Source organism: Vespa crabro, chromosome 10 (genome assembly GCF_910589235.1).
Source record: "Vespa crabro chromosome 10, iyVesCrab1.2, whole genome shotgun sequence".
NCBI lineage: Eukaryota > Metazoa > Arthropoda > Insecta > Hymenoptera > Vespidae > Vespa > Vespa crabro.
This window is the reverse complement of record NC_060964.1, coordinates 6,923,826-6,945,175: the sequence shown is the minus strand read 5'-3', so window position 1 is coordinate 6,945,175 and position 21,350 is coordinate 6,923,826. Positions and strand designations below refer to the sequence as shown.

General features: G+C 33.1%; 2 protein-coding genes and 1 long non-coding RNA gene across 5 annotated transcripts; all 3 read left to right on the top strand.

Moving 5' to 3' along the window:
• Nucleotides 1–281: 281 nt before the first annotated feature.
• On the top strand, nucleotides 282–15,033 carry LOC124427699 (sodium- and chloride-dependent GABA transporter ine). Of its 3 annotated transcripts, none has more exons than XM_046970940.1 (13): nucleotides 282–979; nucleotides 2,518–3,139; nucleotides 3,445–3,771; nucleotides 8,024–8,214; nucleotides 11,309–11,443; nucleotides 11,727–11,952; nucleotides 12,080–12,347; nucleotides 12,618–12,846; nucleotides 13,069–13,181; nucleotides 13,273–13,413; nucleotides 13,506–13,706; nucleotides 13,856–14,032; nucleotides 14,136–15,033. In XM_046970940.1, exons 2-13 carry the CDS (start codon nucleotides 2,574–2,576, stop codon nucleotides 14,307–14,309), a joined length of 2,748 nt encoding a protein of 915 aa, XP_046826896.1. In that variant the 5' UTR covers nucleotides 282–979; nucleotides 2,518–2,573; the 3' UTR covers nucleotides 14,310–15,033. The 3 variants fall into 3 exon arrangements, with proteins under 3 accessions (XP_046826896.1, XP_046826895.1, XP_046826897.1); XM_046970939.1 differs by having other exon boundaries at nucleotides 282–1,022; XM_046970941.1 differs by lacking the exons at nucleotides 282–979; nucleotides 2,518–3,139; nucleotides 3,445–3,771 and adding an exon at nucleotides 5,824–5,969.
• LOC124427701 lies at nucleotides 8,382–8,965 on the top strand. Its single transcript, XR_006943009.1, has 2 exons — nucleotides 8,382–8,794; nucleotides 8,885–8,965. It is a non-coding gene; the product is annotated as an uncharacterized LOC124427701 (long non-coding RNA).
• A 307-nt stretch (nucleotides 15,034–15,340) lies between the features above and the next one.
• LOC124427698 (1-phosphatidylinositol 4,5-bisphosphate phosphodiesterase-like) lies at nucleotides 15,341–21,223 on the top strand. Its single transcript, XM_046970938.1, has 20 exons — nucleotides 15,341–15,880; nucleotides 15,987–16,046; nucleotides 16,127–16,267; nucleotides 16,392–16,471; nucleotides 16,576–16,711; nucleotides 16,807–16,907; nucleotides 16,988–17,154; nucleotides 17,257–17,467; nucleotides 17,598–17,856; nucleotides 17,948–18,139; nucleotides 18,226–18,391; nucleotides 18,503–18,660; nucleotides 18,800–19,003; nucleotides 19,110–19,308; nucleotides 19,387–19,557; nucleotides 19,640–19,780; nucleotides 19,875–20,049; nucleotides 20,183–20,386; nucleotides 20,530–20,776; nucleotides 21,062–21,223. Exons 1-20 carry the CDS (start codon nucleotides 15,710–15,712, stop codon nucleotides 21,128–21,130), a joined length of 3,252 nt encoding a protein of 1,083 aa, XP_046826894.1. The 5' UTR covers nucleotides 15,341–15,709; the 3' UTR covers nucleotides 21,131–21,223.
• Nucleotides 21,224–21,350: the final 127 nt, after the last annotated feature.

Genomic DNA, 21,350 nt, shown 5'->3' with positions numbered 1-21,350 from the left:
GCGTATTATTTTATATTAAAATACGTGGGTTTACGATCTACGCGTTGATTCAAAATAACCAAATATAATTATATCAATGTAACAAATGATCACTTGTAAGTTTCGCGAATATCTTTAATTTTTATATGCTTTCGATCGTGACCGTTCGTATGATCCTAAGAGACTTGTAATCATCATAGTGTTCACGCGTGATTGCTCGGCAATGTCCGATTAGAGTCGGGAATGATCGGATCGACTTGAGAGCATTTGGCTTATCATCGGCAGCGTTGTGCGCAGTCGTGCGACGCGTTGGCGGCGTTTCGTACGCGACAGCGCGCTTGCGTGCTCGATGCGCTGTATTCGCGTTCGCGCTCGCGCTCATGCTCGCGAGTCGCGGCACGCGATCGGCGCGCACACAACGCCGCGCGACGTTGTGTCGTGTGTGTCCAACGTGTTGGCTCGCGTTACGACTCATCCTGTCCTTTTTTTCCCCCGTTTTTTTTCCTTTCCTTCCTCTCCCCCTTTTCTTTTTTCTTTTTTTATTCTATACCCTAACGATTCGTTCGAACCATCGTCCTTTTGATTTTTTCTCCTTGGATCCTATCTCCGCCCACACCGGAAATTCGCTCTCGCCACGGACGTTCTCTCGCGGCGCTATTCGAAAGTGTCTTTCTTTTTTATTAATTATCTCGTGCCGACGCACACGTGTTTGTGTGCCGTGCCTCTACGAACAACTATCTCTCTCTCTCTCTCTCTCTCTCTCTCCCTCTCTCTCTCTCTCTCTCTCCCTCTTTCTGTCTCTCTTTCTTTCTTCCTCACACTTATACGTGTTTCTTTCTCTTTCTTTATCTTTCTTTCTCTTCTTTTTGCCTTTCTCTCTCGCTCTCTACGTGTACGAGTAAATGTTATCTGTACCTTCGTCAGAGAGAAGGCACTCATGGGTTTCAGTCGCGCTATTGGAATGCACTTAATCCGGTCGAGGCCCCCTGCGATGTGACAGGTATTTCACCTGATAACACGTGATTTCATCTACGGCGTTCCACGTAAGGAGCATCTCTCTCTCTCTCTCTCTCTCTCTCTCTCTCTCTCTCTCTCTCTTTTGTTTCAATTCTAGAGATTAAATCCGTCTATCGCGTTTCACAGTATTTTCCTTTGTATAGTCGTCTAATTTCTTGACGTTTTCATTAACCGGCCATATGAATCGACCTTCCCCTCGTTATTTTGATCCACGATGATAGGACTCGATGGTCGTTGAGTCGTGGGTGCGGATCGATTCGAATATAACCGAGGAGAACGTTATCGTCGATAGGATTTTCGATTTTCCATTTCTCTTGCGAATATTTTTTTTTTTTTACCATGCAAAAGGATCGATCAAAATGAACGTTAATCATCGATCTATCTTATAAAAATATATATTTTATTCTTAAATCATATTGCCCATAACAACGCGATGTCATTTAGATAATGCCGTTTAGAGATTTTTCAATTTTTAAGAGAAAACTTTTTTTAATATTTATCCTCCTCTAATAACGTAATAAAATCTTTTCCCTTTAACGTTTAATAAAATAGGATCATAGTTGGTACAGGATATATTATAGAAAAAAAGGTATTGCTAACGAATGCATTCCCTAAATCGTTCTCTAACATCATCTTTTTTTTTTTTTCCTTGAATATTTATAATATTTTATAATTTAGGATTACGATCTAATGAAAAACATTTTTCTTTTTAGAAGATTATGTTTAAGATTAAATTTTTTTTTAGCTTGAAAGAAAAAGAGAGCAAAATGATATGTTAATGATATTTTAACGATATATATATATATATATATATGAACTATAAGGAAAATCTGTTTAAATGTTTTAACACTTATGTATTTTCTAGCAAATTTATCTTCTTTATTTTCGATCTTGATAGTTCGAGATCGATCAATATTTTGACACGTCGATCCCGTTAATACATCGATGCAATATATCTATAATGACATTATCACGATTTATCGCGATTTAAAAGAATATACTTCTCTTGATTTTTTTTTCTTTTTTTTTTTATGCGAAGTAAATATAACACTTTTTATTTAACCGATATGAGATAAATATTTCATATCTTTTATTATGTGAGCTGGCTTTAAGTTTTCTTACTTAAAGATAAAGAGCAAATAGCTTAGCATTAAAGCATTACGTATTTTTAACATACAGTTTTATTATTTTACTCCAACGATTAATAATTATTATATCATATAGATAAATTGTAAAAACTAGATATTGATGAATAATTCTTTTTTTTTTTTTTTCCTTTTTCTTTTTACAATTTTATAAATTCTCAAAGAATTATGTTATTATACGTTTGAAAAAGATAAAATAAAATCGCTCTTATTTCTAAATACGCAGCGAATATAACTCGATCCTCCTTAAAGAGAAAAAAATACAAGAAGGAGCGAGAGCAAGAGAGAGAGAGAGAGAGAGAGAAAAGACAAGTTAAACTCGCACGTGGAACGTAGATACCGGACGTAATTCGCTCAAGCGGTTCATCCACCTCAGTGTTTCAGGGTTGATACGCTCGAAACGACTAGATTCTACCTGAGAGTCATGCTATTATGGACATCAGCGGCGGCAGTAACGGTAGCGGCGCAAGTAGCAGCCACAGTAACTGTGGTCCTCTGACGATTACCGACGTTGGCAACAATAAAAATTGCCAACCAACTAAACAACAACACGGCAACAACGGACGTTTACAAAGTGTTCGAAAGATGAGCACGATGCATGAAGAAGAGGATGGTTCGGACGACGTCGATCCGGATGTCGTTAAAAGTGCCCAGCAGCAACAATATCATCATCCTCATTCTCATCATCATCATCCTCATCATCATCATCATCAACAGCAGCAGCAGCAGCAGCATCATCAGCATCAGAATCAGCATAATCACCTTATTCACGGTCATCATCGAGAGTCACAGCAAGATGTCGATTCAGATTCACCGTGCGAGGAGAGGGGTCGGCTTTTGAGTTCCGCTGGCTCTTCCAGGAAGGCTAGGATCAGCCAAGCCAAGATTCTCACTGGATACGATCCCGAACTCAGATTAGGTTCCAGCGGACATAGCGGCAGTACCGACAGTGTTCACGACAGGTCTCAACCGAGACTTCATCAATCGAGACCGATCATGTAATACTTCGATATTCTCTAATATATTTAATACCTTTTCTTATTTTTTCTTTTCTTTTCTTTTTTTTCTTCATTTTTTTTTTTTTAAATATTTTTCTTGATAATCAATGACGACAAATCTGTTCGTTGGTAAAAAGATTTCAAGATGGATCAATTATTAAAGTGATACGAGACACTATCGTTATTTGTTTTTGAATTCTGGAAATTTTATATTTGCTTAATTACGTAACAACGATGCAATACGAAAGAACACGATATTTGGAAGAATTGACATTTTTTCTTTTTTTTTTTTTTTCTTTTTCCAGATCGAACGAGCAGTCGGGAAGAAGCACTCGTGGCGTCGATCATCACGTTACTCGTCACCATCGTTACCCAAGTATGCGTTCGTTGAAATCAAACGCCACGATGGACGAACACCATCATCATTATCATCAACATCAACCACCAGCCGCTAGCTGGGCCTCAATCGTTTTTTCTGATGGCAACGGCCAGGTTGGTCGTCCATTCACCGATTCCGTTTCCATACGCTCTCTAGCATCGATCGGCATGGGCTCTTCTGACGGGCGGAAGCTCACGATACGTAGAGTTCCTACTTCGCCGTCGGAGCTTCTTAACTTGGTACATCCGCCGCCGTAAGTGACCACATTACCTACGATCCTCTCGCTATCCTAGCATCTTCGCGAAATCTTCGATATGAATTACGATATCTTTTCCCTTTTTCTATTGGTATTTTATTAAATCTTATTCGTTCAAGTCAAACTTTTAATACTTTTAATTTCTGTAGAAATCATCAGTGAAACGAAAAGTTGACCTGAATATCGAAGAACAAAAAGAGTGCATATATTTTTTGCTCTTTTTTGTCCCTTAGTTTGTTGAAACTAATCATCGGAATTATTGCTCATAACAATTCATATGAAAAATAGCTTGTATTTTTATTTAAAAAAAAAAAAAAATATATATATATATATTAACATAAAAAAATAGTGTTATAATGTATGCGTAATGAATGTTGCGATGCATTATAATAATGCACGTGCTTTGTTAATCTTAACACGTGGCATTTGTTTAGTTTAATGTTTTGAAAAAATTCGAATATAATATTTACTTCGTTGTTTAAATCGATCAATTTTCAACATAACAAGATTTACGAATACATAGTATCCGTTAGTGATGTTTTAAAATACGCTTCGATTTTCACTTACAATTATCTCAGGCAAAATACGGAAACGAGATTCTTAAGCGATATGAAAATTAAAACACGTCATGTTTGAGATAGTTAAATAATCTATCTCATTCTGCATGGTTCCATCATACATGAAAGAGCACATCCCTGTCATAAAGATGTCACATTTCTCTATTTTTTTTTTTTTTTCAACTGAGCGTCAACCTGCCGTCATGTGTATGAAGCATACGCTAACGTTGAGCGTTTCTTTAACACGTACAGTATACACACTGATTCAAATTTATATGCGTATCTATTTTAAACAAACACTATATTTATTCCGATGAGTGATTTATAAATAAAACGAGTTGTTTTCTTGCATAAAAAAAGAAAAAAAAAAAAAAACAAATTATTTTTAGTTTCGACGATTAATAAGGAAAATAAAACGAGCCTTGTTTCGAACGTAAAGATATTAATTTTCAACGAAATTTGTTAGCCAATTTACTGAAATCGAGTGAATAAAAAAAAAAGAAAAAAAAAAAAAAAAATTAGTGCATGATAAATCATACGATCCTAACGATTTATTGCGGATTAAGAAACATGAACCAATTAAAATAAATCATTTTTTTTTTTTCTTTCTTCGAAAATAAAACATAAAATGGGAAACGCGATAATACCAATTTATCATGAAAATAAGAAAGAAACGAAAAAGGAAAGGATACGAGAACGAGGAGAAGAGGTATGAATGTCACGAGAGTTTTCGCGGCCACTCGTTAATGCGATGAACAAACATTATAACGCAAGAAGGTGGCTCGGTAACTTGTGTTGGCATAAAAATAAGACCACTTCTTGATTCGTATGTCAGTTTAAAATTGGAAACTCTAGGTGTTGTAGGTAGAAAAACGATTCCGTACTCGTATACCTACATAAGTACATACATTCGTATACATATATATATATATATATATAAATATATATATATATACATATATATATACATATATATATATATATAATACATATATATATAATATATATATATGAATACATATTTTTGACACGGGTCTCGATTCTCTCAAAGTTTTATATACTTCGTGAGTGTTACTTCTTTGTGGCTTGTTTACCCGAGGATTATGATTTAAACTTCTATTGTAAATATATATATATATATATACACGTATGTATATGCATAAATATCACATGCATACGGATACGTACGCGTTAACATTCTCGTTCGCCACGCGTTAAAGCTAAAAGAGAAGCAGTTTTAGGGTAAACAATATAACGATTAATAAATGTTTATTGCATGTGCCAAGAGAAATAGCAATAAATGTCGCGCGTTACATTTATTACGAGATAAAAGAGTGATGGAGAAAATTTGAAAGATACAAAAATCTTTTTCTCTCTTAGAGATAGCTAAAAGTCAAACTTTCTGCTGTACTCCTTTTATTTTAGTTCAGAAATTTTGTGCCGACGAAAAAGATAGATAGATAGATAGAGAAAGAGAAAAAGAAACAGAGAGAAAGAGAAAAAGAGAGAGAGAGAGAGAGAGAGGGAAAGAGAGAGAAAGAGAAAGATAGATAGATAGATGAGGTGTACTTCTGAACTACTAGTGAAGCGTGGTCTCGTCATCCAGAGACTGCAATTCCGCCGTATTGTCCCAGAGACGTAAGTGGATAATAGGTGTACAATGTAAGCCCCGTACTTTTGTTGCAAGTAGGTGTACATACATTGTTGTAGCTGTCCTGTTTCTTTCATTGTAAATGATGGTATACGTTATATTTAAAGCGATGTCATGTTTTTGCATTTCGAATTCTTTGTATGTATAATATGTATGTATAGTATGTACGTATTGTATGTATGTATGCATGCACCTACGTTGAAAACTATTGCTGCCTATTTTTCTTTTCTTTTCTTTTTCTTTTTTTTTTTCCTCTTCTTTATTTTCTTTTCTTATTTTTTTCCAAGATAGATCTATCTAGGAACGTCTTTCTCCCTTCCCTCCTCGCCATACATACTCACAAAGAGTATTATGTAGATATTAAAAGGAATTTTTAATTATTCGTAAGAAGATTGATGTGTCGTTCGTTAGAAACGTTCCTCAACGCATATATACTTGGACTAACTCGTTTCATATCGACAATACATGATTAATGCGTGTTATACGTTCGTTTACATATAATATTATTTTTATATGCATACTCATCGTTCCCTGTCCCCTCCATCTCCACCTCTTATCCCACGAAGTAGATATAAATTGTCGATTATTAAAAAAGAAAAAAAGAAAAAAAACATATGGCGGGCGAGAAAATGTGTACCCAGTTGTGCGTATGTATTCATTAATGTTATGTACATACGTTTAAGTAGTTTCTCGTTGAGTATCGAGTACATGTATGTATATATGTATTTATATATATATATATATATATATACGATCGTAACTCCTCGTTTGATCGTTTAAGCCCTGACACACAGCAGCGCTTGTTTCGCGCGCTTCGTATTATAAATAATAATTATTGTAGAGAGAGGGGTTCGGTTAAAAAAAAAGAAAAAAAAAAAGAAAGGCACACAAAATTCTTTTTTTTTTCTTTTCTTTGTTTTTTCAATTTTTACCACTTACATAATATGATATAAGTAGATATATCGAGTATGACAAGGTCATAGCACGGAACGCGTTTCTCTACTTAATTGATCCTACTCGATCTACTTACCCTTTAACAAGGCTTTCCTCTTCACACGAGAAATTCCTCCAGAGAGTGAGAGAGAGAGAGAAAGATAGAGATAGAGAGAGAGAGAGAGAGAAAGAGAGAGAGAGAGAGAGAGAGAGAGAGAGAGAGAGAGAGAGAGAGAGAAAGAGAGATACGTAAACAAACTCGTTTAAAGAAGTTTAACATCCAACAAAATGTCTAAATCTTTCGTTATTTCATACAAATATTCCTTTTTTTTTTTTTTTCTTCCATTCGCGCATAACATTAGATGCTATTATAATGAATCAAAAAAATCATTTATCTTTATCTTTATTCATAAAGATTTACGAAAGAATAAATTTATATTTGTATTGGTAGTATATGGTTATGTATTTACAAAATAAATACGAGTACTATGAATCACTTTAATTATAATTTCAGATAAGTATATGTATGGCGATGTTACATTCCTTTGAATATGATTTCTAGTTTTTCTAATGCGAACATTTAAAAAGAGCCGCTTTTGAATATGAAAGAAATCGAACGAACACGGATTGTTACACGCGTGTCGTATGTTAATCCAAGACATATTTAATGACATCTGCGTGGCCTGCAACCTGATATTTTGACGCGAATCAATTTTATGCTTGCACATCTGCTTACCGATAATAATGGCAACATAACGTTGAAATACTCGTAAAAAATGAACGAACGAACGAACGTATCTATCTAATCTTCTTTATTGTCTATATTATCATGAATATCGATAAAGAAAAAGTAGGACCGAACGACGAGGATTGCCTTGTCCTGAATTTGAAACTTACGATTAAATTATTCGTGATGTTACTAGTTAAGAAAATATTTATCAGATGAAATACCATGCGTGAGAGACCTTCTATTTCTGGAATAATGAAAAATACATATCGATGTACATACCGTTTGTAATGCTACCTATCTATCCTCGTATTATTCTATTTACATGATCCTATTTATTTTCTACGACTCGACTCGAAACTGTCACGTTTGTTTGTTCAGCTCCATCGAGGATGATCTATCCACATGTACGAGTTACGACGATGGCGAAGGCGAGGATCCTGGAGACTATCGACAACCTAGAAGACCACATTGGGCTAATAAAGTTCAATTCGTCCTTGCTTGTATCGGTTACTCAGTTGGCTTAGGAAATGTTTGGAGGTTTCCTTATTTGTGTTACAAAAGTGGTGGTGGTGAGTATATTTGCACGTACATATATATATATATATATACACCTATCTTTTTTTTTTATAAACAAATATTAAAAATTTATATACTATTAATATAATGGTATAATAAAAGTATATAAAAAAGGTATAGTAAAATATATAATATAATAAAATAAAATAAAATAATATAATATATTATACATATATATATATTTATACGCTGTCTCTCTCTTTTTATTTTATTTTATTATATTACATATTACAGTATAGTACAGTATAATATATAGTATATGGTTATATTTCATATTCAGTAAGATTTGAAACGAAGAAAGGTATTAAAAGTAAATAAATAAACAAATAAATAAACAAGAACATTCACACCAAATATTACTTATCTCGTGTGAATACCTTTTTGTAGATTATCGTTACGTCATTTGAAAGATCCAAAAACAGATTCGCCTACGTCAAATAAACTCTCCTAGTGTCGTCACGTATCTTTCGTGATTAGAGTCATGATGATAAGAGAGAGAGAGACGACGTTTATTTTTCGCATCATCGATTGTGCGAAATACGTCACGGACACCTGTGATCACTTTAAGGCATCGTAAGTTCTAAATACTCCTAAGAGTCGGTCTCTCTTTTTCTTTCTCTCTCTCTCCTTTTTTCTTTTTCTTTTTCTTTTTCTTTTTACAAGATAACAAATCTAAAGAACATAAGACGCTACCGAAGGTATTACGAGATACATATGTACATTAAGAGATGAGGATTGTAAAGAATGGTACACAAAAAAGTGAACGGATGAGATCAAACTCAAGAATTATTTTCTAACATGATGACAAATGATGATATCTTTTCATTCTTAATCTATTCGAGTTGAAGAATTATCATAGTTGTTAACCAATGTAGTTAGTAACTTTTTAGAAGTAATATTTTATTTTATTTTTCTGATCTTCTCTCTCTCTCTGTCTCTCTCTCTCTCTCTCTCTCTCTCTGTCTATCTTTCCTCCCTTGGCTCCCTCCTTCCCTAACCGCTATATTCAACCGATAACTTGAAAATATGAATCAATCCATGAAACTTATAGATTAGATTTTTAATTCATTATTTCTCGACATTCACCGATCGGTTCCGGCCAATTAAATAGTAGTTCCATTCCATATTCATGAGTAATACAAAATTATATCCGACGGTAAATACAAAGTACATGTTTTATATATATATATATATATATATATATATATATATATATATATGTATGTATGTATGTATACATTTTCTAATATTACGTCAACGAGAATTAAAGTTATTATGAAGGTACAGTAATATTTGAACATAGAGCGCTAATATGTATACACACATAGAATGTGTTTTGCGTGTTTATCATAGAACACGTTTTAAATGAGACTTGCATGAAAATTCGAGGCCAAGGAATTTAAAACAGAATTGTTATCATATATACCTAATTGCATACATATATGCATGCATACATATATATATATAGATAAATATATATGGATATATATGTACGTATATACTTACTTAAGTACATAGATACTTCGAGATATCCTTAACGTAATCGAGCTCTCTCTCTCTCTCTCTCTCTCTCTCTCTCTCTCTCTTTTGTATCTTGTTGCTGTTAATCTTCAAAGTCTGAAAGAGCACTCGTCCTCCGGACGTAGTGGCGCAATTCGTTCTCTCTCTCTCTCTCTCTCTCTCTCTCTCTCTCTCTCTCTCTCTCTTGGAACTTGATACATGACCTTGATAGAACTCGGTTACACCGGAGGAGCGTAACACCGTAAATGATTTCAATGACACCGGTGGAAATAATCGGACCGAGAGTATAATTTTGTTCGGTCTCACCGTTCGTTTGAATTGAGAGAGAGAGAGAGAGAGAGAGAGAGAGAGAGAGAGAGAGAGAGAGAGAGAGAGGCAGACAGATGGAAAGAGAAACTGAGAGAGAAAAAGAGAGAGAGAGAGCGAGAGAGGTAGACAGAGAGCCGTGCAGCCGGAAAATGAGATCGGATGCCGCGGACTGATTTGCACCGACGAGAAATAAGTACTATTCTCAAGCTCTCGGATGCTCGTTAAAGAGATATTAAGAGATGTTAAGAGATAAAAGATTCGGTCTTGAAAATCTACGAGGAAACATAATGATAGAGATCAAACATCGTGATCAAAACGTTATGTTTGTACCCATCGTATCCATGTGGCGGTGGGGGGAGGGCGGGAGGAATAGATTAGGGGAGAGGGATTAGTACTTCGACTTGTTGTAACCATTTGAATTTTCTCACGTTTATCTTATTATTAGAATAATCGTGAATATGACAATTATAAATTGATCACGAATAAAGAGAGATATATTATTAGAAATTTATTAGAAAGATAATTATATTTGATAATTATATTTGATTGATTTATTTCTTGGAATAATGCGTTATATTCCTTGAAGGAGATTGAATTTTTCACGAGATAACATGTGTCTCTTAGCGATAAGATTCATTTGCCAACGGATATAAATTTTTGTATGATTCTTCGGGAAAACAATTCAAAACGATCTTCCGGGGTTTTTACAAATGATACACTAATTATATTATTAAATGTATCGCATACGATACTTTTTTAAAAGAATGGATTAATTTGCCTTCCCAATTTACTTCGCCATACTCGAGACTATTCTTTCCTGTTAAATTAAATCGTAATCCGTAACAGTGATCATCGTTTATTACGAATAAAGAGTTATATCCAGTGACCTTGGAACTACCCACGATGCGACGATTAATGTAGAGTAGCATTACGTACGAGTTGCCTTAACGAAGCATCTAATAAATCCATCGTAGTGATTTAATATCGGTTACCTAATGAATCTGGTTGTTAACTTAAAAAAATGAAAAATCTTTGTTATTCGTTATAATATATCGTGGTATTCAAGTTCATCGAATCAAAAATATATTCAAATACAATTTACGACAAGTCTTTGTTAAGTTTTCGATAGATTGAGAAAATTTAACGGATCGGGAAATTTTCTAATTCAAGAATTTAATATAATTTTTCAGATGATTTAATGTTTCTTTCTTTCTTTCTTTCTTTTATTTTTTTTTTTTTTTTTTTTTTTACATGCAGGAGTATTTCTGGTACCTTACTTCCTAATACTCGTAGTTTGCGGAGTACCGTTATTATACATGGAACTCAGTATAGGACAATTTACAAGACGAGGACCGATCGGTGCCCTTGGTCAAATATGTCCGCTCTTCAAAGGTGAGTTTGAATAGTAATAAGAAAATACATTAGATCTTGTCATAAGAAATTTAGAACGATTACGAAAAACTTGACGTTTGATCTCGACGAAGTTTAATTCGTTAAAGCGTAGACTAAGAATGAGTGCAAAAATTGTCACATTAACTTGACCTGGTTAATTAATGATATTAAACTCTATCGAGGCTTGGTAACTCATTTATCCTTAAGAATATTTTCACGTGTATATTCTTTTATTCTTCTTTTTTTTTCTCCCTCTCTTTTTTTCTTTTTTTCTTTTTCATAGGAGCCGGATTATCATCAGTGGTGATATCTTTTCTAATGTCGACCTATCACAATGTGATTATAGCATACGCTATATATTACTTTTTCGCTGCGTTCAGAGCCCACCAACCATGGTCAGATTGTGATAATTCGTGGAACACAGCTGCCTGTTGGTTGCCAATTAATGGTTTCATTGATAATCGAACTCGTCTCAATGCCTCGAAGACACCGTCCGAAGATTTTTTCGAGTAATTTCCGAGCAAACGCGCGTAAATCCTTTATTAAGTGCTTTTGATCCTTATCTATTGGGACGATAGTTCAATTCTTTCTTTCTTTCTTTTTTTTTTTTTTTTTTTTTTTTTACATTATTTGCAGTAACAAAGTCCTTCAGATCAGTAGCGGCATCGAGGAACCTGGAGCATTGAGATGGGAACTCGTAGCTTGTCTGATAACAGCCTGGATCATGGTATACTTCTCAATTTGGAAATCTATCAAATCATCGGCACAAGTAAGGTATCTCACGGCAACACTACCGTTTCTTCTAATTGTCGTCTTTCTTACACGGTCCCTCACCCTCGAAGGTGCCGACAAGGGCCTTCAATTTTTCTTCCATCCACGCTGGGAACTACTTGGCGACGCGAAGGTATATGGCAAAAAAAAAATGGAATCTATAAACGTTCTCTATATATTCATACCTATAGTCTATAACAATTTTTATAATAATGAACCTTCATAATCAACCTTTTAATTTTAATTTCAATTAATGATCTCTCCGTTAGAAAGAATTCGCTTTTTTTTTTTTTCGAATTTTGACCAATCTTTGAAGTCAAACATCGTTAACGTCACACTAATCTCTGTTACGTAATGAAATTGTTTGAGTAGAAGGATTCACGTACGTTCTCGTGACTTTAAGGTATGGATCAACGCCGCGGCACAGATATTCAACTCTGTCGGTATCGCATTCGGTTCGATGATCTGCTTCGCTAGTTACAACAAATTTCACAATACCATTCTAGTGGATACCGTAGCGGTTTCTCTGATTAATGCGTGTAGCAGCTTGCTCGTTGGGATTTTTTCGTTCGCGACAATCGGGAACATCGCAAGAGAACAAAACATGTCAGTCGAAGCGGTACTCAGCGATGGTAAGTCGCTCTCGATATTTACAATTTGAATTATCAATTAGATTATAAAAGTTTCTTATTTTGATCGATCGTTTTAATCGATCGAAAAGTAAGGATCAATCAAATTCGAAGGAGACGACGTATATTTTGTTTAATACAATTTTATATCTCTCCTCGAATATAATCGTCAGATTAACGTCAGTCTCCTGACATTTTATAGATAAATCATAATTTCCGTTAAAGGACCTGGTCTAATATTCGTCATCTATCCGCAAGCTCTAGCCAAGATGCCAGCGTCTCAACTTTGGGCTGTATTATTTTTCTTTATGATGGTGTGCCTTTCACTGAACAGTCAGGTAAATGAAAGTTCGACTTTTTAAGTTCTTAAACGTTAACCTTTTAATACCTTCGAATAAAAATCTAATCGTTATATCTAATCATTTGTAGTTCGCTATAGTCGAAGTCGTAGTGACATCGATTCAAGATGGATTTCCAAATTGGGTTAAACGTCGTCTACTCTGCCACGAGATGTTGGTACTTGTGATATGCGTTGTTTCTTTCCTCTTTGGATTACCCAACATCACGCAGGTAATCATCAATTTTGCATACCGATAGTCCATTGTTTGTATAATGTAAATGTCAAATGAATCATTTCATTATAATGCTGTTTACTTTTTCAGGGTGGAATTTATTTCTTTCAACTAATAGATCACTACGCAGCTTCTCTCTCGATCATGTTTTTAGCTTTCTTCGAAGTCTTTGCCATATCTTGGTGTTACGGCGTTCGAAGATTATGTAACAATGTCAAGGAAATGACTGGGAGAGTACCTTCCATGTATTTTCAATTTTGTTGGCTCGTAGCAGCACCCCTTCTCATACTGGTAAAAATATTTCTTATTATTACTATTTAATATTATTATTATTATTATTATTATTATTATTATTATTAATAATTAAATTTTTTGTTCCTTTCTCGATCGTTTGATCGATCGATCGATCGATTCTTCAATTCTTCGTGTTTACGTTTCAGGCTGTATGGGTTTTCAGTTTGATCGACTACGAACCACCAACTTATCGAAACGGTGAATACGAATATCCATGGTGGGCGGAAGCTATAGGTTGGGGTATAGCATCTCTTTCTTTGATTTGCATTCCAGCTTTTGCCATCTACGTGTTCATTAAATCCGACGGCAATACTTTCTCCGAGGTATATCACATCTTTCGTTATAACATTTCAGAATTCTTCGAATTGATAAATAAGCGTAACCACGCACGCCTTTATTTCGCTTCGATTTCATATTTATTTTTAGAAATTAAAGAACTCCATCAAGCCTCACTTTGAAGCGTGCAAACTTTGCGGACAGGAATATTGCCAGGAACCTATGCACAATCTAGAGGAAGAAACGGCGAAGGATCCACAACAGGATATGATTAATCCGATTCAATTAAATGCGAATTATCTTCTCTCGAAACCACAATCATGATGTCATGTAAACATATTTTTGAAATAATTTCATGAATCATCGAATCGATCGAAATCGCAATCGTTGTATATATATATATATATATATATATATATATATATATATATATATATCACACTAAACGAGATGATGCATGAATACTCTCGAGGAATCTTTATCGATCAAATCGAGCAAATGCATCTTCTTATCTCCAAGCTAAATGCGTCATTCGAAAATAAACTCATCGATATCTAAGATCATAGATCATTCATTTATATTTGCATTTCATCTTTTAAATCGGGAGGAAAAAGTATAATGTTGATTTTTAGAAAAATAATTACAAACAGTATAAAGAAAAAAATCGATAAATGGATTTCGTACAATATCAAATTTTTGAATGACGGAACGATTGCATTTACAGCCTTCGATAACTTGCTTCGAGTAAAACTCATTTCGTTAGAAATAAAAATAGATAACACTTAATGAATAAATTTTTGTAACATGAATAGTTAGATGCGATATTACGACGGTAAAACGAGAGAAAAAGGAAAAAAAAAGAGAGGAAAGATTAATCAATAAATAAATCATGTAAAATAGTGATATAGTCGAGAACATGAGTTGTACACAAAGAAGAATACAATTTTTCAGCCGTTAATTAATGTCCACATTCCTTTCTGTAAAATATAGTATATAAATAATGTAAAATTATTCATTGTAGAATTAAAACAATCTAGTTCAGTACAAAGACACGATTTTTAGAGAGATCTTCCAAGAAGATATATATATATATATATATATATATATATATATTTACGTATATAGTCAAGTACCAAGCAATGTAGAAACATCAGCAAATAAATAAATAATTAATTATTATGGAAATTTGATCGATATTGTGTCATTTGTAAAATTATTCGTTCAAATAAATTCAAATGTTTCTTAACCAATCTAAAACACTTCGATTACGACGAAATCCGTCACGTTCCTAAACACGAGTTGTAAAATAGCTATCGTACTTGTCAAGGTTGAACTCGTCGAAGCCGTACATCAAAGTTTGTCTTACTTTATAGTAATCAACTTTACCAAATTGGAATGTATTTGGTAGAATCTATCCAGATAAATGTAAAAGTTGTATATAACGAACGATTGATCTCTTTGCGTAATTAGAAACGTTAATTTCACGTTAGATTTGATATAATGAAAACGCTTATATAAGTTTGATATTCCATTCCAATGGTCGGACGATGGTCGATCCGTATACGGATCACGAGGGAATCCTCATATATTGTAAATTGGATTAAACTAATTGCGTTATGCATGTCTAGGGCAAGTTGTTATACCGTTCTAAAAATCGTTTCATTCGCAATCACGGAAAACTCAAGTTCACTTCGTTCCCTGTTTGATAGGAACACTTGTAAAATATGACGAAAAAGTTTGAATTCAATTGGCGAATAGAAGTACCAGAATTATTGAGAAATGGTTCGATATTTGATAGATGGTTTGAGGATAAGGAAACGACCGAATATGAGCCTAATTGTATGTTTAAAGTCGACGAGTATGGATTTTTTATCTCTTGGAAAAGTGACGGAAAGGTAAACTGGATAATATTCATTAATTTTAAAAGATAAAATCCATTTTATTTTTTCTTATAAAATTAAATCAAAAGTATCATGCATTATATCCTTTAATATTATGTAGGATGGTGATGTGATAGAGTTGGCTCAGGTCAGTGACATTCGTTACGGTGGAACTCCTAAGGTAATTACATTTAGAAAATGAATTCTTTGATTTGACCATATCCATAATCGTTTCAATTTACTTGCAAATTTTTTATTTAGGATCCAAAGTTATGTAACAAGTTAAGTAAACACGGGAATTTAGAGCAATTGGATGAAAAAAGTTTAACTATATGTTCAGGCATTGATTATACCAATATACATTATCAGCACGTGGTATGTGCCGATGCAAAAACAGCGAAGGTAGAAATTTATTTGTGTGTATGTGTATGTGTATGTGTGTGTATATATAAACACTTATATATGTAGGATTAATATGAATTTATCAATGACATGGAAAATTTATATTTAAACGATTAATTGACAGGATTGGCAAGCTGGCTTACGATTGATTACACATAATACAAAAGCAAGTAATGTATGTCCAACGATCCAATTAATGAAGCAGTATGTATTGATTAAAATCATAATCAATTTACAAGGATAAAATTTTTACATTTGTTATTTTTATTTATTTATTTATTTTTTTCTTTTTTTTTTTCTTTTTATAGTTGGATGAGATTAAGTTGTCAAGTAGATCCAAAGGGAAAGGTTCCGGTGAAGGTAATATCAAAGACTTTTGCCTCTGGTAAAACAGAAAAATTAGTTTATCAAGGATTAGCCGACTTGGGTTTACCTAATGGAAAGGTAATTTCATTAAGAGCTAATTTCTTTTGCAGTTGCACGTACTCGATATTTTAATTATTTCTATTCTTTATCATCTCGTAAAAAATTTTTTTTAGAACGATAAAATCGAACCGAGCGCGTTTACCTTTGAAAAGTTTTATAGTTTATACTTTAAAATCTGTCCTAGAAATGATATCGAGGAACTCTTCCAATCGATGTAAGTATCAAAAATATAATCTATTTTTTAATGGAAAGATCAGTTTCTTTTACTCTTAATTTTTTTTTTTTTTTATTCAGAACAAAAGGAAAAGCCGATTCCATAAGACTCGAACAATTGGTGACTTTTATGAATGAAAAACAAAGGGATCCAAGATTGAACGAGATTTTGTATCCGCTTTACGACGAAAAAAGATGTATAGAGATAATAAACGATTACGAAACGGACGAAAAAGCGAAATCTGAGAGTAATTATATATATATATACATATATAATATTTCAAAGAAAAAAATAATCTGTATATAAATATTAATTCGATAAAATAAATATAATAGCAATATATTTGTAGAGAGATTGACAAAGGATGGTTTCATTCGTTACTTGATGTCAGACGAAAATGCGCCAGTGTTTCTCGATAAATTAGAAGAATGGATGGACATGGACCAACCACTATCTCATTATTATATTAATTCTAGTCATAATACTTATCTCAGTGGAAGACAAATTGGTGGAAAGAGTACAGTTGAAATGTACAGACAAGTGTTGCTAGCTGGTTGCAGGTGAACTATCTTCATTCCGATGAAGATTATAATAATCTAAAAAAAAAAAAAAAAAAAAAAAAAAGAAAAGAAAGAAAAAAAAACATTCTTATATTTTCTCTCTTTCCGTTTTCTTTTCTTATCCATTTAGATGCGTCGAGCTCGATTGTTGGGATGGTAAAGGTGAAGACGAGGAACCCATAATAACTCATGGAAAAGCAATGTGTACCGATATCCTCTTCAAAGACGTTATTTATGCTCTCAGAGATACAGCTTTTGTTACATCCGATTATCCAATTATTCTCAGCTTTGAGAATCACTGCTGTCTGAAACAACAATACAAATTGGCTAAATATTGCGATGAGATATTGGGCGATTTACTTTTGAAGGAACCTTTGAAAGATTATCCGGTAATTATATTAACTAGATTATAGATATTTGTTTGTATATAATTATAAAATCAACAATTGAATCGATTATATTTTATTCGTTTGAAATTAGCTCGAACCAGGTTCTCTTTTACCACCTCCGAGTGCATTGAAACGTAAGATATTAATTAAGAATAAACGATTGAAGCCAGAAGTAGAAAAGGTAGAGCTTGAATTGTTTCGTTCGGGACAATTCGAGGCTAAGGACGAAGTAGTCGAGGATGCCAGTGCTCCGGCAGCTCCACCACCTCCAGAACCACCGAAGGTCAATTCTATCAAAATGAAAATTAGAATGACAATATAATTATCGATATTAATTATATAATTATTAAATGTAATCGATATGTTTAGGAGGAAGTAGCACCGGCTGAAGGTGCACCACCAGGTGAGGGTGGTGCAGAGGGTGAAGCACCACCTATTCAATATACAGGTAGTACAATGGCATGTCATCCTTGGTTATCGTCTATGATTAATTATGCTCAGCCAATTAAATTCCAAAGTTTCGAAACAGCCGAAAGTAAGTGCGAATTAAAATTATTTTATATTTTTCTTAAAAGCTTTAAAGGTAAATCATTTTAAATTAATATTCTCTTTCTTCTTTTTTTTTTTTTTCTCTTCGTCGTCGTAGAAAAAAATATACATCACAATATGTCTTCGTTCTCCGAAACGGCAGCTTTGAACTATCTAAAAACACATTCGGTGGAGTTCGTAAATTATAACAAACGTCAAATGAGTCGTATATATCCAAAAGGAACCAGAGCTGATTCCTCGAATTATATGCCACAGGTTAGACATTCGTAATTCGATTTTTTATTTCAGTTTATATTTCGAATCAATAATTAATTTTTTTACATAGATATAATTATAGAAATCTGATTTTTTCTCTCATTCTTTCTTTTTCTTTTTTTTTTTTTTTTTCTTTTAGGTATTCTGGAACGCTGGCTGTCAGATGGTCGCATTGAACTTTCAAACTCCAGACTTACCGATGCAATTAAATCAGGGTAAATTTGAGTACAATGGAACTACTGGATACTTATTGAAACCTGATTTCATGAGAAGACCCGATCGTAGTTTTGATCCTTTTTCCGAAGACGTGGATGGTGTTATTACTGCTCAATGCTCTGTACAGGTAAGATGTTCTTAAAAAAAAAAAAAAAGAAAAGAAGAAAAAATATAGCTTCATAAAATAATAGAAAAAAGGTATGTTATAAATAAAAGTTTATCAACAACGATAGATAATAGCAGGACAGTTCTTATCTGACAAAAAAGTGGGTACTTACGTTGAAGTAGACATGTACGGTCTACCTGCTGATACAATAAAAAAGGAATTTAGAACTCGAATGGTACCTGGGAATGGTTTGAATCCTGTTTACAATGAGGAACCATTTCTATTTCGAAAAGTTGTATTACCTGATCTGGCTGTTCTCAGAATCGGTATAATTTAATCATAATTCCATTATTGAACTATACCAATGATCAATTGTTTAATTTAAATGTCGATCGTACGTTTAGGTGTCTACGAAGAAAGTGGAAAATTACTCGGTCAGAGAATTTTACCACTGGATGGTCTTCAAGCTGGCTATAGGCATATATCTTTGAAAACTGAAGCTAACTTTCCAATGGCATTGCCTATGTTATTCTGTAATATAGAATTAAAGATTTATGTGCCAGATGGATTTGAAGGTAATCCCGTGCGAAATATGAAAATTTTATTTTCCCCCTTTTTCGAAAACGAAAAGAGAAATAATATAAATATGTCTTGTAGATTTTATGGCCGCTCTATCGGATCCGGGTGGATTTAGTAAAGGTGCGGAGAAGCAAGCGGAAACTATGAAAGGACTTGGAATTGAACAGACCGATGCTAAAGCTGAAGCTAAAAAGAAGAAGGAGGAGGAAGCAAAGAAAGGTAAAGAAATTTGATCTGATGTCAAAATATTGATTTTTTTCTTTTTTTCTTTCTTCAAATACACATTCAAACTTAATTAAATGATAATTCTTAGAGGAATGGAAGCCAGAACCAATTACGATAGACACATTAAAGAGAGAAAAAACTTATAAAATGGGAAAGAAGCAATTGAAGGAATTGGATACCATGAGAAAGAAACATCAAAAGGAAAAACAAACTATGCAAAAAAATCATTGTTCGGCAATTGAGAAGTTAGTAAAGGGTAAAGAGTAAGTATCTGTTTTCCTTTTTTTTTTTCTTTCATTTTCTATAAGATAGAATAAATGATAAAGATCATATATATATATATATATATATATATATGTATGAAAATGGATATAATTTTATTAATCATTGTCTTAGTAAAAATGCATTGATCCAAGATGCAAATGTGAAAAAAGTAATAAGTGAACAAACAGCACAATGGTCGGCAATGGTAGAAAAGCATAGAAAGGAGGAATGGGAAATGTTGAGAACCCAAACGGAAGTAGGTCGGGACGAATTCAAAAAGCTTATTGAGGTGGTTCAAGCGTCGCAAGTTAAACAGCTGCAAGCGAAACACGACAAGTAATTTAATAGAAATTTATAATTACAAGTCCTTTTTTATGTTTTTCTTTTTTTCTTTTCTCTTCCTCATTCTGATTTAAAAGAGCACGCGATTTCTATTCCCATTGGAATAATTATTTTTATATATTTGTTTACGATCACAGAGATATCAAGGACATGAATGCAAATCAGGCTAAAGTATCCGTAGAAACGGCAAAAGAGGTGATGAATGATAAGGCCTTGAAAACAAAAGGCGATAAGGATCGAAGGCTCCGAGAGAAAAAGGAACAGAATACGAAAAAATTCATGCAAGAAAGAAAAACTGTACAAATAAAGCAAGGACGCGAAAAGGAAAAACTCAAAGTTTCGCACGAAAAACAAGTCGCCAATTTGGATAAAGATATTGATGCGGTAAGTGTTTATCTGTGTATGTATATATGTGAAATTTTATTTCTATAAATACATATTTCTCATGGTCGATTGAACTCTGGAGAAACTCTAAGAATCCCCCTTTCCCTTCTTTCCCTTCATCCCCCTTCCCCGGATACTACCTATTTCTAGCTAAACTAAAAATTATATTATAATCAAATAACAATATATTATAATTAAATACATGTATGATAAGGTAAGTATATGTTGATTTTTAACGTAAGATTATTAAACAAATATATATATATATATGTATTTATGTTTCAGACGATCGAAATGTATAAAAACGAAGCCATCCAATACGATTTATCGTCAAAAACTGAATTTTATGTATAAATCCTTTGTCTATATCAAAAGATATTATATAATTGTTGTATTTACATTGTAATCGTACTTAATTTATTATATTATGTGATTTATATAGATCTATTTTTCTGTTGTTTTTTCTTTTTTCTTTTTTTTTTTTGTTTTGATACTCTTTTACACAGAAAAAAAAAACACAATTTCTAATGCGATAAATTATTTATTTAACAATAGTTTATTAGTAACTTTCTCT

Bases quoted from the DNA above. Each gene is read 5' to 3' on its own strand.
- LOC124427698 (XM_046970938.1), top strand. From the start codon at position 15,710: ATGACGAAAAAGTTTGAATTCAATTGGCGAATAGAAGTACCAGAATTA. The intron at 15,881-15,986 runs GTAAACTGGATA...AATATTATGTAG, and splicing joins CTTGGAAAAGTGACGGAAAG to GATGGTGATGTGATAGAGTT. The intron at 19,558-19,639 runs GTAATCCCGTGC...TATGTCTTGTAG, and splicing joins TGTGCCAGATGGATTTGAAG to ATTTTATGGCCGCTCTATCG.
- LOC124427699 (XM_046970940.1), top strand. From the start codon at position 2,574: ATGGACATCAGCGGCGGCAGTAACGGTAGCGGCGCAAGTAGCAGCCAC. The intron at 8,215-11,308 runs GTGAGTATATTT...TTTTACATGCAG, and splicing joins GTGTTACAAAAGTGGTGGTG to GAGTATTTCTGGTACCTTAC. The intron at 12,847-13,068 runs GTAAGTCGCTCT...TTTCCGTTAAAG, and splicing joins CGAAGCGGTACTCAGCGATG to GACCTGGTCTAATATTCGTC.